Genomic DNA, 17,661 nt, shown 5'->3' on the forward strand with positions numbered 1-17,661 from the left:
GATCAATTGCTTCCGTACCAAATCCTGAATTTATCATACCTGGTCATGATGCAACATTCTAGGATATATACAAAAATAATTTTCAGTGTGTAACCCCAAGTTGTTAATGGGTACTCCAGGCACTCACATAACAAAAAGGGTCTCTTGTTAGATACATTCTTTTGAGAAATAGAGCCGAGAAACAAAGACCGAATGAAACACGTATATAAAAACATTAGAAATATATTTACTTTTATTAAGCGCCAGCTTAACACTGCTTGCAGAAGTACTTGAATGACCATATATTTTCATTTAATCATGAATACCGTTCCAAATGACCACAATGGGTTCTCATCCCGTTATATAAAAGTACGACAAAAACTTTACACAACTTGCTGCAGAAATCCATGAGTTTTTTTCCCTCACTGCAGTTGTATCTGTTCACTGTCCAGGTGCGGAGAGAGACTTGTTCATGAACTGTCTCTTCACGAAGCAGGTCCACCACTAAAAACAACAACAAAGAACATGTTACAAGGTGGGACCTTTAAATAAATTAAAGAACTTGTTTGTTTACCTTTCATACACGGTATCATGCCGCTTTGTTAAATATCGTATTACTTTGCATAAAAACTCGACCTTAAATGTTATTTTTAATACAATCATGTTTTAAAAACCCGTAATGCAAGATCATGGGGCAGCCTGGTGACTGGGAGAGGATGCTCTGCTTTGCACTACAAGAAGGATAATGATGGCTACACACAGATCCGTAGAAGGTGTAGCACAATAGTGGTTTTATTTCTAAAGTACCCCAGAAACCGGTCGCTACGAATACAGTGAAAAGAATGAGTTTCTTCAAAACAAAACCCATTACAACAATCATTCTATGGGGCTTGGGAACGAGAAGGGTGCATTTGCAAACTAGAAGCACGACACTGCACACATTAGATTGTTTCTGGATTTTGAGGACTGCTGTTATGTTACTTCTTGAAGGGTCTCCTAAATTGAAAATTGCAGCATTTTCCCACCTATCCTGGCCTCCTACCCCCCCCCCCCGTACCTCGCAGATCTCCTTAATTTGGTCGCCCCCGCCTTCACGGTCACTATCTTCTTGCCCCTTCTCATCCCTTTGATGTCCCACCTACCCTCCTCTATGCATGTTCAACCCTTCGGGCCTGTTCCCCAACCAAATCTTTACCTCCCCCATCGCTTTTCCTCTCACATATTTCCCTCCTCCCCCTCTCCCTGCATGCTGTCCTTTCTCTCTACTTCTTGCTCCCATCTCTGTTTGTCCTCAGCCTTACCCCACCTGTTCCTTTCTCCTCTGGGCTGCCCTCACAGCCCTCGGTCCCAGCTCCCATCTCTGTCCTCAAACTTACCCCAACTGTTCTCTTCTCCTCCGGGCTCCCCACCTAGCTCTCGGTCCCAGCTCCCATCTCGGTTTGTCCTCACCTTTACCCCAGCTGTCCCCTTCTCCTCCAGGCTCCCCTCCTAGCTCTCGGTCCCCTTACCCCACCTGTACCCTTCTACTTTGGGCTTCCCTCACAGACCTCAGCCTTCTCCTCTGGGCTTCCTTCACAGCCCTCGGTCCCAGCTCCCATCTCGGTTTGTCCTCACCCTTACCCCACCTGTACCCTTCTCCTCTGGGCTTCCTTCACAGCCCTCGGTCCCAGCTCCCATCTCGGTTTGTCCTCACCCTTACCCCACCTGTCGCCTTCTCCTCCGGGCTCCCCTCCTAGCCCACGGTCCCAGCTCTGTTTGTTCTCTCCCTTACCCCACCTTTCCCTGTCTCCTCCTGGCTCCCCTCCTAGCCCTCGGGCCTAGCTTTTATCACCCATTTGGATGTTTTGCGTGTCTGTTTCCTGTTTCCCTCCCGCTGGAGCCCATTCGCCCTGTCCATTCTCCCTTCCATGTGTCCCTCCTCCTTTCGCTTATTTCTTCTGTTCTTCATCTTTCTGCTCTCACCTCTTCCTTCCCTATCTGGCTTCTCCGTCCTCCCTACCACCCACCTCACCCCCCATGTTTCTTCTTCACCCTCCTCTGCCTCACTCTCTATGCCTTCACCTTTCTCCCCCTATCCACTCTCCTGGTCTAGCCCCTCGCCCCTTCAGCCTCTATTCCATCCACATTCCTCTCCAGCCCTCCCTTTTCCGTCGCCGGTTTCTTCCTCCTCACCCGCCCCTGTCTGCATCCCCCCCCCCCCCCCATATGGACCATATCTACCCTTGACTACTTCTGCTCCCTCCCAGGACCACCTCCTTCACACTGTACCTGACCCAATGACCCTATTGCATTAGTAGTTGCTGGATTTTCTTAAGCCCCAGGCCCTGTTGCCTGCTCACCCTCCATGTTCGTTTCCATTCATTCCTCCCTCTCCCATCCTGGAACCTCATCACCCTCTTTCTCGACCTTCACCTCCTCCCTCTCGTCTCCTTTCCTAGTCTTCTCTGTTCCCCACTCTTTCCTTCCTCGAACCAGAGTCTGCTCCTCTGCCACTCCTCCCCTTCCTTCCTTCCTTCTCCCCAAACTCCCCCTTTCAGTTTTCCCTCCTCCACTTTTTTTCCTGCTGCCTTTCTTTTTTCGCTTTCCTTCCCTTTCCTCCTGCTCTCTCCTCCTTTACCATACATTCCCCTACCCCCTCACCATTGTCCCTTCATTTAAATTTGTGTCAGTCTCTATTGCTCTTATTCTCCTTCCTCTTCCATTCCAATGTGCTTCTCTTCCAGTTCCTCTGCTCCTTCGTTCCCATTCCTCTTATTGTTTGTTCCATTTCTTCTTTCAATGTACGACCTTGACATTGCTATTATAAAATTGCATCTATACCTACGGTGCTCCTGCACTATATAAAACAGTTAATTAAATAAAATAAAGGGATGTTAACCCCATCATGGCAGTAATAAATATAGCTAGAGAAATTAAAGACACTCTTAAGGCTGATGACCAGTTCCCTCAGTAATCCTGATGGGGCTGGTAACTCGTTACCAGCAGCATCAGTGTGGGCATGGAATTACGACGATCCGTGGTAACGATAATTCCAGATGCGGGGAAATGATGGGGACATGTAATGAGGCGAATCCGCAGTATCTAATTCTGTCCAGTTGTAGTGTTTTTCTTAGCTCTTCTCTGTTTTGTTTCCTGTCCATTCACTCTCGCACACACATTTGCTCCACCAAGTCTGCATGTCACTTAAAGCAGCTGATCACACATTGGCAAATGTTCAAATCAAACATATCAGAGCTCAAGTTCTCCAGCACTTTATTCATGAGAAAGGAACATGGATTCAACGTTGGAGATAGTTGTTCAATATTTCTATTTTCCATCGCAATCCAAATGTTGTTTGACAGACAGTTCCTTAAAGCATGGCATTTTTTCAGATCTCTGGAAGGCAGACTTCGTGAGACCTCTATTTAAGAAACCAGCCCTCGGAGTTAAAAGCATGAACTAGAGGCCTGGTGCATTGATCCTTTGCAAGGGCAATTATCCTGAAAAAGTGGCCTAGTGTCAGCTTCAGGGCTTTCCACAATCTAATGACTAAATGAGTGAGCACAAGTGATCATTCTTTTCGGTCATAGCACAGAGCGGATGGTCACATTAGCCCTCGATGACCCTCACCAGCAAATTGATAAAGGAGAATTTAGCATGCTAGCCTTTTAACACTTGTCGGCTGCATTTGATAACATTGACCACAACATCATGCTTAGGATCCTGGAAGTTGCAGGTAGCACTAGTGCAATACTGAAGCGTATAAAATCTTTCATTTTGGAAAGACCACAAATGGTTACTCCTCCCCGTACTCTTTGAAGGCATACAACGGCTGCAGGGACCCAAAAGGATTAATCGTCTTGCCATTTCGGTTTAACATGTACATACACAACACGTTCAACGTGTTGCCCAACTGCTTCTCTAAGCAGGGGTATGCTTTTACATTTATGATGAGAATACTCAACTTATCTTCACCCTATGTAGTGTGCATGAGTTTCCCCAATCAAAAGAGGAGTCCTGTAATGGAGGCCTTCAACATAGTCAGGGGATGGATGGCCAACGACTTCCTCAAAATGAACCCGACCAAAACAGAGATCTTAATTACTTCTGCTTAATCGGTCGCAGAATGGGACAGGATGATATGGTCAGATATAATGGGCAGCTCCCCAGATCCAATTAATAATGGTGCCGAATTCAGGAGTCCTCTTGATAGAACCCTGTTCCTGGAAGCCCAATCTAGGAAGGTGGCCTGTACCTGTTGAACCAGCTACGTCTTCTAAAATAAATTATAGCAATTTGTTTTAATTTCTCATTCGTTTGTCTCATAAATGGTTTTAAAGCTGTAACCTCATCTAATTTATCTAGAACATAATTTTTTTTTTTTTTTATTTTTTTTATTTTTTTTTTTTTTTTAAAACCTTTATTCGTATAATTCAGATACACTGCTATTCAGCCGACAACCCGGAGGTTCGGCAGCTCCTCTATCGACATGTGCAGTCATCTACAGCTCTCATACAGGATAAAAACAAAGGTTCCAATTTTTACAAATGAACACAACAAGCAAGGCAATATACATCATGAGTTCGCGTCAGCTCCCAGCGAGGGGGCGGCCCCATTTCCAACATCAGATCAAGCCACCGATTGAGAGGAGGAGGGAGAAGCAGAGGCGCTAACATTCTAGCAGAGGTGCATCAGAAAGACCCAAGTCGGACGCGAGGCTAGGGGGAAAGTTGCTCCTCTAGTGGTTCAGTGGCAGGAGGCAAACATATGTACCCCCTATACTGGTTCCAACCTCCCCATACCTTATGCCATTTCTTGGGCCTCCCCCGCGCACTATACACCGTTTTCTCCCGGAACATGCACCAGTCCATGTTGTCCTTCCAAGCATCCAGGGTGGGAGGGCTAGGGGATCCCCACAATCTTGCAATATCTCGCTTAGCCACCATATTACCTAGGGTCACCCATTGAGTCTGCGCTGCGTCGTAGTCTGTAGGACCCCACACATTCAAAAGACAGCGCCGCGCCTCTGGGCGCAATACAATGCCCGTGACCTCCTGCATCACAACGTGAATCCGCTTCCATAGTTCCGCAATCACACCACACTCCCATATAATGTGCAGAAAGGTGTCCACCATCCCGCAGCCCCTCTTACACAGCCCGTCCTCGGAAAAACCCATATGGACCAATCGGGGCCCAGTGACATAGACTCTGTGGAGTATCTTAAGCTGGACAAGCCGCAACCTGGCGGGGATTGCGACCTCCTTAGGAGAGGAGACCGCGTACTGCCAATCCTCATCGTCCAGCTCAAGTCCGTCTCTAGTCCACTGGTCCCGCACCCCCAGGAGGAGATCGGTCCGAACGTTCACAAGCTTTTTGTAAATTAGGGAGATTGTGCTCTCCGGCATATGGCCGTCCAGGATCCGGTCCTCCAATGGAGAGGACTCAGGCACCTTTTCCCCCTCAACGAGGACCGACTGCAGCGCATGGCGCACCTGCGCATACCGGAAGTATTCCGTGCCCTCAAGCGCATATTCCGACCGCAGCTCATCGAACGACTTAATCCGCCCCTTGGTCAGCATATCCCCCACCCTGGAGATGCCAATCAGATCCCATTTGTCGAATCCCTTAGAGTGCCAGAGGTTCCCCAACATGTCCGAGTCATACAACGGAGTGGCGAGGGTGAGCCTATCCTTCCATCCCAGGGAGTTCGTGACTGTCTTCCACACGTGCACCGCCACCCCGGTCGGCCCTGTGAGGGATCCAGCCGGTGGCTTCGAATAAAGTGCTCTATAATAGCCACCACCCCGCAGCAACCACCGGTCCATAGCAAAGCCAGGGCCAAGCGCCGGACCGTAGACTCCATGATTGATCGCGCTCAGTTGGGAGGCCCAATAGTATCTTCGGATGTCGGGAAGCGCGATACCCCCGTCGTACCAAGGGAGAGTTAATTTTGCTATCGCTATACGCCGGCGGCCGTCCCACAGCAGCGAATGCTGCAGACTCTCAACCTCCCGAAAGTAGCTGGCCGGAACCAGCTCCTGGGTGTTCTGCAGGGCGTAGAGAAAACGGGGAAGAGACATCATTTTGAATAGCACCGCACGGCCAAGGAGGGAAAGCGGCAGCCGCCGCCAGCCCGCCACGTCCCGCCGCAGGCGCGCCAACGGAGGGAGCAGGTTCCTCTCATACCGTACCGTTGGGTCGGCAGAGATATAAATCCCAAGATACAGGAAACCCTCCCGGGCAATCTGGATCGGGCAATTCCGCGGGGGAACCGGGACGTCCCCACACAGGGCATACAGATATGACTTAACCCAATTAATGGTTAGCCCCGAGTTCCTCCCGAAGGAAGTCAATATGTCGCAGACAACTATAAGGGACTTCCGGGGTGAAGTAAGATAGAGCAGAATATCGTCGGCATAGAGGGAAATGCGGTCTTCGTGATCAGGGGACCATCGAATCCCCCTCACGTCTGGGTGCCATCGTATCCAGGCCGCCAGCGGCTCAAGGGCGAGAGCGAACAACAGCGGCGATAGAGGACACCCCTGCCTGGTACCCCTCCCCAGGTCGAAGGGATGGGACGCCCTACCGTTAACTGCGACTTTGGCGAGAGGTCCTTCATATAATAGCTTTACCCAGCCCACAAATCCGGGCCCGAAGCCGAATTTCGCAAGCGCAGCCCACAGGTATGCCCACTCCACCGTGTCAAATGCCATCGTCGCGTCGAGCGCAGCCACCATGGCCGGCTCCCGCATCGTCCCCACCCTCGCGATCACTCCGTGGATGCGCCTAAGATTCAACGCGGTATTACGATGCGGGATGAAGCCAGATTGGTCAGGGTGGATCAGATCCCCCGACCACCCTGACCAGCCGGTTTGCGAGGATTTTGGCAAGGATCTTCGGCTCAGCATTAAGGAGCGAGATCGGCCTGTATGAGCTGCACCGGTTCCTGGGCTTGCCATCTTTGTGGATGACCACGATCGTTGCCAGGCGCTGGTCAAGTGGGAGGCAGCCCGTCTCCCGCGCCTCCACAAACATAGCCCGCAAATGCGGAGCGATCTTGTCCGGGCGGAGTTTGTAAAGCTCAATTGGCAGGCCATTCGGACCCGAGGCCTTGCCCGGACGCAAAGAGCGGATAGCCCCCGCAATCTCGTCGACAGTGATGTCACCATCAAGATCGTCTCCGTCTATGTCGGAGAGGCAAGGCAGGTCAAGATCGCGCAGGAGCTCACATGAATCCTCCACTGGCCTGTCAGACACAGAGGTATAGACCGTGTGGAAGTAATCCGCAAAGCACTTGACTATGCCGTCCGGCTCCGTGACCATGACGCCATCCTCCGTCACAAGGTCCGGCACAACACGATTGGCCCGCTCCTTTTTATCCAGCCACGCGATCAATTTCCCGGCCTTGTCCCCGACGTCGTACAGACGGCCCCGCTGTTCCCTACTCAGGGCTTTGGCCGCATCCGTCACGAGGGCCCTGTACTCCGATTGTTTAAGGCTCAACTTGTGCAGCGCCTCCGGCGTGACCTCCCCTTCCAGAGCCAACTCTAGATCCGCGATCTCCGCCTCAAGCTGGGCGACCTCCGCGTCTCTCCGACGCTTGGCCGCTGTTATCAAGGAGAGGGCCTCACCCCTAATCACTGTTTTGAACGCTTCCCACAAGGACACCGCCGATGTGACCGAACCGAGGTTTTCTTGAAAGTAACGGTCGACCGCCTTCAGTACCGCACTACGAGTCGCAGGGTCCCTGAAATACCACGGGTTAATTGGGGCCACCCTACCACCCACTCCTCTGCCAACATCCATACAGATCCACACCGGGGAATGGTCGGAAATACCTCGTGCCATGTGCCTGGCCTCAGAGACAAAGGAGGCATTTGCAGCTAGGGTAAGGACATAATCAATTCTGGAGAGACTGCCATGCGCCCCTGAGTGGAAAGTATATTGTCGTTGTGTGGGATGCAACAGTCTCCAACAATCAACCAGCCCAAGGGTATCTATAAAATCAGGAAGCCACTTCTGAGCCCCCCCCGAACTCCTCTGCGGGTGTCTGTCGAGCAGGCCAGAGCCAACCGCATTGAAGTCGCCACCCACCACCAACATTCCCTCTGGGAGATCCAACAATGTCCTCTCTAAGTCCGCTAGTGTAGAGGGCTGCAATGCAGGGGGGACATAAACCGACACCAGGACCAGGGTCCTGCCCTCCCACCGCCCCGCTACTGCCGCAAAGCGTCCCCTATCATCAACGGTAGTGGAGTCAACCTCGAATGGCAGAGAGGACCTGACTAGTATTCCCGCCCCTCTAGAACCCGAGGAAAACCCGGAATGTGCAACAAATTTATAGCCTTTACGATTGAGTGCATAGCACGTGTTACCAATCAAGTGCGTCTCTTGCAATAAGACAATATCAGGGGTACATCGCTTCAGAAATTGCAGGACAATCCCACGCTTAATACGATCCCCCAAGCCATTTACATTCCAACTGAGTATTTTTAGGCCCCTACCCCCCATCCCAACATGTAAGGAGACCACCACCCCCCGCGTGGAACCAGACCCGAATCACAGAAGCTTGCATCTTTACGCCTTGCATAACAAAAAAACAACAACAACCCCAACAACAACCCCCATCCACCCCCCACCCTGCACCCCTGCGTAAGCTCTAAAGTGCCCCCCAACTTGCAGTGTGCCTGTCGCCCCTTAAAACTACTAATCTACGAAAAGAACCCCTGAGGAGGAAAAGGCTCCCCTACTGCCCCCGCTACCCCCCGGATTATCGGCCTCCCGGAGGAACCGGAGTCCTAGTACTTAAGTCCTGGCTCAGTGTTCATCACCACCACCGTCTGCGCCACCGGAGCGTTCCACGCCAGTCCGTCCTTGGGGCAATGTGTCCAGCCAATCTCCGACCATGTCAGGAGACTCAAAAAAGAAAGTCCGCTCTTCGAACACCACCCGCAACCTGGCCGGGAAGAGCATGGCATATTTTAGTCCCATCTCACGTAGTCTTCTCTTGACCGCCAGGAAGCCTTGCCGTTGCTTCTGTACCATCTGGGTAAAGTCCGGATAGAAACTTACAGTAGTGTTCTGGAATGGCAGCGGTCCGGCCACCCGCGATGCTTGCAGAATGGCATCTCGGTCCCTGAAGTTAAAAATCCTGGCGACAATCGGCCTCGGAGGGGCCCCCACCTTGGGCCTCCCACCAGGGACTCTGTGGGCCCGTTCGACAGCAAAGAACTTACTGAGGCCTTTGGGCGCCAGATGGTTCACCACCAGGTCCTCCACGAACAGGTCCACCGACTGCTCCTCCGAATTTTCCGGGACCCCAATGATGCGCACGTTATTGCGCCTTGCACGGGCTTCGAACTCTTCCAACCGTCGGGCGAAGTGATCATTTGCCGTCCGCAGGGTACGGACTTCCTGCTGAAGGCCGGAGACGTCGCCCAGGAGGCCGGCGGTCTTGAGGTCCAAGGACTGAACCCGCTCATTAGTTTTCCCCAGGTCTGCCCGAACCAGATTGACGTCAATCGATATGGCATCCACTTTATGTGCCAGGGTCTCAAATTGTTGCCCAATCGAGGACTTCATCCCTTCGATGGCCCCCATAATATCTTGCAGGGTCAGTTCTGTGGGGGGAGGTGTCGCGTCCTTCGAGGCCTCCAGTATCGGGCCCGATCCGCCCGGAGACCCCTTCTGGTGGGCATAACGATCCATGTTGTTTGTCTGGGTGTAGCTACCCCGCCTGGTACTCTTGGGCTTCTGTTTGTCGGCGTCCGATTTGGTCGACATCGCAATCTGCCGTGTAGACACTCTCCTTGCCCATACAGAGTAATCAACCATGCGACCAGTGGCTGGCACTACGCACGCCCCGTCCCGGGTGCTGTGGGGACTGGAAGGCGAAAGTGAAAGTGGAAACACCTCCCCTCCGCCGACCCGTCCCCAGCCCGGCCGCTGTTGTTCAATTAGCGCACGGGCACTGTGCCAACGCAAGGCCCGGGCACTGTGCGGGGAGTAGGCCACAAACTTCTAGTCGGTACAACTTCGGTCTCCGGTGGACGATTTCGATCCTGACAGCAGCTCTCGCCTCAGCAACAGCTCCCCTCCAATATTCCGGGCATCAAAAGCAGGATAATAGACAGGATAGCTGCCGGAGGGAGCGAGGGTCTCGGGAGCTCTAGGCTCACGCGGCCATCTTGATCACGCGCTAAGCTCCTCCATCTAGAACATAATTAAACGAGGAGTCTATCAGACGAGGGGAAAATGTAGGTCTTTTAGGTTTTGCATTAAACAAACTATCTTTAGCATTCGCTAGAGTCAGACGTCATGGGGAGGAAAGGTGGTAACAATAGTTTTTCTGGAAGTTGAGGCGAAGCCTCTGCTCAGGCCTCCTCATATTTATAAGAAATAGAAACTGAATTTTAATGTCAACCGCAGGCAGCTACATATCATACAGCAGAAGACAATTATGTAGAAAGACTGACTCCCACTTGTCAATCATTTTCTTTATTGTTTCTAACAATTTATTATAATGGGCAAAGACAAATTCCCCAAGAGGGAATACACAAAATACTGTGAGGAAATCAAAAGCAGTTTTGAGATAACAAAACAACAGCAAGGGAGAGAGTCTTTGAAGTTAGTCACAAAATAAAATAGCTGTCATGGTAGAAGCAAAATAATTATTCGTATTTCTTTCATTGTTTAAAGTCAATATATACTTCGCTACAACAGTTATCAATTCAGAATAAGAGATACTTAGCAATATACAAAACAATATTAGACTGAATTAGCCAACTAAACTTGAATATCGTGGGAGGAACAAAAAAAAAAAATCACAAAACGGCTTAAATTATCAAATACTCTTCCCAAGTATTCGACTTTGAAGGTAAACAGCATTTTAGAGGTGAAAAAACTACCATATACAAATCCTCGACATTAAACTGTTTGTCCCTCAAAAACAGGTAAGTGCTGCTAGCTGAGAGGTAAAATTGCAGAAGATGCTCCAGACAAGCACAACGACACAGCATGAGATGAGAAACCACTGCCAAACAAGAAAAATATACTGCTGTTTCGAGCAATGCAAGATTTTCAGGAAACCCTGTGAGTTCTCAATAAATAGCAAAGTGTTACTGAAATATATATGAAATCTTCGCTGACTAAGGAAGTTTCAGCAACTCTTCACCATCTTGAAGGGTGGATGACTAGGTCAACCGCCAACAGAGAAGAATGCATTGAAACAATACAAGACATGGACTGCAATCCGCATTGTTGGTAGTCAGATGGCTATATATATATCTCCTATCGGTTGCAGATTGAAGTGGGTTAAACCTCACTGGCTGATGGTGTTGGGAATGAAGATATATATATCATGCAGAAAAACGAAGGGCAATGTGTTCCGAGTATATTGAAAAGGTTGTCCCTCTAGTTGTTAATGGACCCACAATATACCAGTATAGTAGAAGGACATCAAATATAAGTAAAGGAGAGGCCACTGTGGAACGCGTCCTGGCGAAAGGTGTTGACTGCATCAATTTAGCAATGTAAATGTAATAAAACAACTTGTGGATTGGAGAGTGGATTATGATCCCCAGAGCTGGCGCTTGCTCAATTTCATTGCAAATGTTGCAGTGATATTATCAAAGATGTCATAGAAGAGGTCATGAGGGATGCAATATGACTTGTACTTAGCAGAGCATGTCGAGGGGGCCAGTTATAGTTACCTTAGGACATAAGTTATAGCTACTTGAGATAACTTTAACTGGTGAATTTAAGTGGTTTTGCACGTTTAAAACTTTACCTTTTCAGCGAAATTTTCACATAGCTATAACGTTACTTTAACCTTTGTTTTTTTCAGTGAATTTCTAAGGCCCTTAATTTTTTTTTTTTTTATGAAAAGTAATATTTTATTACCATACGTAAAGCCAACCCCCCGCAGACAGCCAAACCCATGCTGCATATATTTCAAGAGGAGCAGACATGTAACACACTTCCCCGAGCCACTATTGATCCCAGGGAAACTTTCCCATGGGGCTTTTTTTTTTTTAACATAAAGGGGAGTGGGCGTGCGGCACCACACTCCCTGAGACTATAGTGGCCCTGTGGACCCTATCTCGAGAGGCCTGAGGTGTTTCCGGGTGAGCAATTAGAGTTTCCCTTCCTGCAAGAGCGCAGGCATGGAAAAAAAAGTCTGCTCCTACTTCCTGGGAGCAGGAAAGGCATGTCTTGTCCCACCTACCAGGAGATTTTAATGGAATTTGGAATCAGGGGATGGGGTCTATTAAGGTTCAGGGAGTGGGCGACGCGCACCCTCCCCTAACTATCCATGACGGCCTCAGTGTAGGTCCCCGGGGCTTCTCGGAGGTTTGGAAAGTGGGGGCCACGCTCTACAACGGATCTCGACCCGGGGGCGGGGGTGAGTGGGTGCAGAGTGAAATAGTAGCGCAGGACGCTTTTAAAAAAAAAAAAATCCCCGCTGATTCTCTGCGACCTTGCTGCAAAATAAAAAAAAAACATTTGGGCCAAACACGGGTCCCTTTGGCCACCAGTCCTAGGGGTCAGGGTATCCATACCCTGCACCCTGATGTGTTTTTTTCATCTTTTTTGTAGGACACAGGACAAAGTCTTGAGTCCTAAGATAGCTGCCACCACATCCTTGTTGATGTAGTGGCAGCCAATCAGCTCTGAACTTGAGATCTGTCTGGGTCTCCAGAGCCTCTGCAGCACGATACATACAACATTTTTCAGCCTTACTTACTTCAAAACTAATGAACTGATTTACACCTTATCACAAAAAATACTCTTTCTGGACCAAGATCTAATATTCGGCAATATTTGGTGGAGCGGTGTCTAAAGTTCCTATGGACAAATTAATAAGGAAAAAGTGTTTCAAATTCATCTCAAATTAGAAATTTAAATATTTGAAAAATGTGTTTTAAGATGCCACACAAGCATGGAAAATTAAGCATCCAATGCTAGACTCTGCCGTCTAGCACTGTTTCAGTTACAGGCATTGTGATTTCTGCAGTCTGGACTCAACCAAATAAAATATTAAAAACATGATATGGTGTAAAAGGACAATTAGACTGAACACAAGGCATCTACTAATGACTGGGAAGAGCAGGAAATCTGCAGGTGAGTAAAGATTATATGAATTTAAAATGAGAACTATCTGATAACATTATGTGCATTGTAATGCCGCTGATTATAAAGATAATGTATTTAGTACATAGTACAAATATATTGCAACTAGGCAAAAGTTGTTAAAATACATTAGGCTACATATTTGAGCGTTGTAATAAATAAATGAAAATAACACTTTGATGGTAATAGGCTGCTGATTCACACTACTGTGATGTGCTAAATATTCAACATATTCCCACAACTTCAGACTAACATACAGCTAACAAAAAATGTTCACGTGCTAACTACCAAGCAAGAAAGAAATGTAGGTTCTCTCTTAGGACTGGTGCTTACCTTGCTAGGTTTGTCCGTCTGAGGATCAAAGACCTTCTCGCAGAGCCTTAGACCGGTTTCCTGCCTCAGCTGCTGCAGGTACGCTCTCATCACCTCTACAGATACCCAAGATAGAATGTAAGTCCACCAGCACTGGTTAATAACATCATCATCTGGTAAGCGCTTACCTTTTCAACAAACACATACCGGGCACATGAACGCACTAGGATCATCACATGGTACTAGTACGCGGTCTACCAAATGCTATGTTTTGCAGGAGCAAAATTATTTACTTCTCTAAACAGTCACAAAACTAATCCCGTTCAACAAACACAAAGGCTCCGTTCCCACTGGCAATACAGCAAATGCTCCCTCAAATGCAAATTAAGGGGCAAGTTGACTGAATGGCATAAGGAACTTGTAAAAAGGTGTGAAACAAATGTCTTTGTAATTTAAAATAAGATCAGTTTTCCAAAAATAATGTTGAAGGAGAACAAACATGACTGCAACAAAGACCCACCACCTTACCGTCTTCCTGTTTGTTTGCAGGCTTGATGTACATTGCATTGAGTGGGAAACCAGGCTCCCCAGGAATGGGAAACTGCGTAATTCCCAATGTGTACATTTCCTTCTCTCCCTGGCCTTTGGAATTACACTAGAAAATATAAAATAAATGATGTTAAAAATACATTCACGTCTCTATACAAGAAAAACATCAATATCTGTAAAAACTGAAAAATGACAACACAGTACAGTTCAAGATTTATCATAAGTTTAACGCCTTGACTGCCAATGCAATCAGTAATTATTTTTATGAAAAGTGAAGGACATATAAATCTTAAAAATCAAATAATAAAACTTTCAACAACAACAAAAAAAACAGAAAAAAAAAATATATATACTTTAAATGTAGCATCTTTTTACCCCGGAATGTCTCAATACAGGAGGGAAAAATATATGGCCGGGGTGGCTGTCTCAATAAGCAAGGACAATGTATAAACATTTCCATGATTGAGTCCTTGCGCAATCAAGAGAGGTGAAAGGTGAATTCACTGATTATATGCAGCAAACCAATAGCCTATGCAAACACAGACAAGGCTCATGTTTGTTAATTTGCATAATAGCATTAAAAAGCATTTACAAAGAGCGAGACAGACTGGAAAGGTCCCTCAAAAATATTGTAGTTTTCCAAAACCTTGTACTGGTGAATGGGCACACATCTGTGGAATCTGATGACATGCGAGAACTGATGAACAATTGATCCTTACCGTCAACCTGACTGAAGAATGCACAAACTATTCAAATCGGGTTGCATAACAGAACCATATCAGATACCGGGGGATACAATGGGTAAACAACCGATGCCATAATAGGCAGACAACTGCAATCGGACAGCTTAACTGGCCCACCTCCGACACTTGATAGCGCAATAGGCACCCATCTTATATGTGATACCAAGGTGAACACATCTTTGACTGCTACATTAGCGTGCTGCTGCGGCAGAGTTATAATACACATTCAGGTGCAACTGGACAGTGCTAGAATTTATCGAAAATTTAAATTTCAAAACGTACCTTTTGTAACTTTTTCAAGCATTCAGAAATGTAGAGTGTTATATAGATCAGGGTTCGGTCTGCTTCATTCTGCATTAAGAAAATTAAAGTGTATTTTCAGAATGTGGCGTCACTCTTCCATTAAAACACAGTAACAGCTCATAAAGCCTCCATGAACATTTTAAATATATTGTATGCTTTAAATAAGGTTCTCAGAGTAGCAAGCACTCACCTTCTAATTACCTACAAGTCCAGTAGATACATGGCTGGGACAAGCCTCCATTGTTTTGGATTTCATTACTCATGATTAACTTTTTAAACAGCTCATGGGGCACTGAAAGAGGCGATGGGTGTGTTGCCAGCATTGTTTGGGATTCCTGAATGTAAACAATTAACACTTTAAACCAGTTTCAGCAACCTGATAACCTGCAATGAGTTCTACTTTACCAGCAGCAAATCTTGTGTTGTCCAGTAGGTTTAACCCATAGCTACTAAGGGGTGTAAACCTTTTGTGGCCAAACTCCTCGCAAGAATAGGGATGCAGGCTTTCTTTAGTGCAGGTTCCCCAACGAGTAGCTCATGAGCTCTCCATCTACCTGTAACTAGCTCTCTGATGTGCAACACAGCCTACTAAATAAGAACCTTCTGCTTGGCTGACTAAATATATGTATACCAACATTGAAAAGTGTGTATCTGAGGAAAAAAAATTAATGTATTTTCAGAATACACAAGCGGACGTTTTGAAAAAATGGTTGAAGTGCCAAAATATATTTTACCCTGGTATGTGATTGATAAATCATGTTGCACTGGGGAAACATATTGCAAAAATCATTATTTTGGTGCCTGGAACCCTGCAGCTATGGCTGCTATGTATTACCCATGCAAAGTAATTCCAAATTGTCAAAGCCTTTTTAGGTCTCGCCTGCGTGAGCATGGCCTAGCACATGCGCTCTCGCTACATTTTTGTGTTCAATAATGAGCTTGGAACCTGCCCATTGGTTACCATTCATTGGCATGATTGTTGCTCTTCTTTGCGGCCTTCTAATCGGGTAGCGCTTGCCACATGTCACTTTCTTTTCTCTCCATGGCGCATGGACCAAGCACAGATTAATTATGCTTTATTAGTGTCCCTCCGCAGTGATTCAAGTACTATTTCTTTTTGGAGAGAAAAGCGATATGATGCGGTCAATGCAGGCTGCGTACACAGCGCTTTTTCCAGAAGAAATAATACCCGTTTTACCCTCCTCTCCCCACTGCTCTACCATCCCCGTTTCTTCTCACCCGCCCTGTCTATTCTACAACTCCCACCCGGCCTCTGTCTATTCACTCCTCAAGACAGAAGGAAAGAAAAAAAAGTGCTATGATAGCCATTTCATTGCCTTTATTTTTTTTTATTCAACCCCCCCCCCCCCCCTCCACCCGTCCCGGTTACCCACCCCCACCCGAATCCCAAAGCCAATAGTTCACCCCATGGGTGAGACATACTGGCTTTGCCAATGCTGGTTTACATTACTGCTTGCAACTCTACCTGATGTACTGAGGTGATTACTGCATGTAATCTTGCGTATGGAGGCCATTATTGTAATCTTGCCTGATAAAGTCTCTATCACAAGGCTAATGACATTAATAGCTCGGGAGGATTGTTATTAACCATAATTACTACAGAAAAGGTTGACGACCCCTGCTTTAGTGGATATGGAAATATTGGTCAATCAAAAGGTCTTTTTACTGACTGGACAATTTAGTCAAGTCGCCCCTAATTCTTAGCATATACCTTTGAGATACATGTGTGTATTTCAATGATCTATGTATATGCAGAAGTAAAACTTAACATTTTCGAATGCTGCGAAGCTAAATATAGAGGTTATAAAAGGTTCCTCATTTCAATGCTGAATTTTCACGTTTTTTAGATTATGAAAATGAAGTTTTCAACATTAGTTTTAAAAGAGGAAGTGCTGTGGTAAAGGAGGAAAGTGTATCTAGTGCAAAACAAGATAACACCGACGGGTTTCCCAGTGTAGAGAAGAGATGGGTTGAAAAGTGCACACACTCACCATAAAGCAAAATGGCTTACCTTAATTTCATAGTTTTTGAAAAAGACATTAGCTTTGAAGTAATACAGAGCCTCCTCGATGATATCTGTATCTTTGGCTGTGAACAGAAACAGGAGGACAACATTGTAAAATGTTTCTTTAACATGTGAAGTAATGAAAAAAGCAGATAAACTGAAACTATGACATTGAAACATTTAACTACATGCAAAATATCATTTTTTTCACCCCAAAGTACAAGAACTTAAAGTACCAAAGAAGGTATACTTTCCAAAAACTGAACTCTAGTCACACATTTTAAGGGTTTTTAATAAAATCTACAAACTGCAGAAGACAGGTTACTAAAATGTTTTACAAGCCATGTTTTTTTCCGATCACATTCTCGACTATTTTTTGGCAAACCCTTCATCAATATCTCACTTAAGGCAGAAGGCATACTGAAAAAATTAGGTTATGATTTTATTTTTTTCAACAAATGTCGAAAATATTATGTCACATTTCTCAAAAGGGCAAACAAATTACCGTATACTAACAAGGTAAATTGTGCCCTGAATGTTTGGAGTAAGGCAATGCCAAATATTTTAGTGTTTTCCGATGAAAGGGAGTCTAAATGATCAATTATGTAATATTGGCAGAGTTCATGAATTTGTGGTATT

General features: G+C 46.6%; 1 protein-coding gene across 1 annotated transcript in view; it reads right to left on the minus strand.

Moving 5' to 3' along the window:
• Window positions 1-206: 206 nt before the first annotated feature.
• Window positions 207-17,661, minus strand: part of ARPC3 (actin related protein 2/3 complex subunit 3) — a 43,611-nt gene continuing 26,156 nt past the window's right edge. The window contains exons 3-7 of the mRNA XM_085636414.1: window positions 17,029-17,105; window positions 14,976-15,044; window positions 13,930-14,056; window positions 13,423-13,517; window positions 207-483 (exon numbers count right to left, since the gene is read on the minus strand). Coding sequence (XP_085492540.1) covers window positions 421-483; window positions 13,423-13,517; window positions 13,930-14,056; window positions 14,976-15,044; window positions 17,029-17,105 — 431 coding nt within the window. The 3' untranslated portion in view covers window positions 207-420. The remainder of the gene's footprint in view (window positions 484-13,422; window positions 13,518-13,929; window positions 14,057-14,975; window positions 15,045-17,028; window positions 17,106-17,661) is intronic.

The sequence above is a fragment of the Triturus cristatus genome, chromosome 11, assembly GCF_964204655.1.
Source record: "Triturus cristatus chromosome 11, aTriCri1.1, whole genome shotgun sequence".
Classification (NCBI taxonomy): domain Eukaryota; kingdom Metazoa; phylum Chordata; class Amphibia; order Caudata; family Salamandridae; genus Triturus; species Triturus cristatus.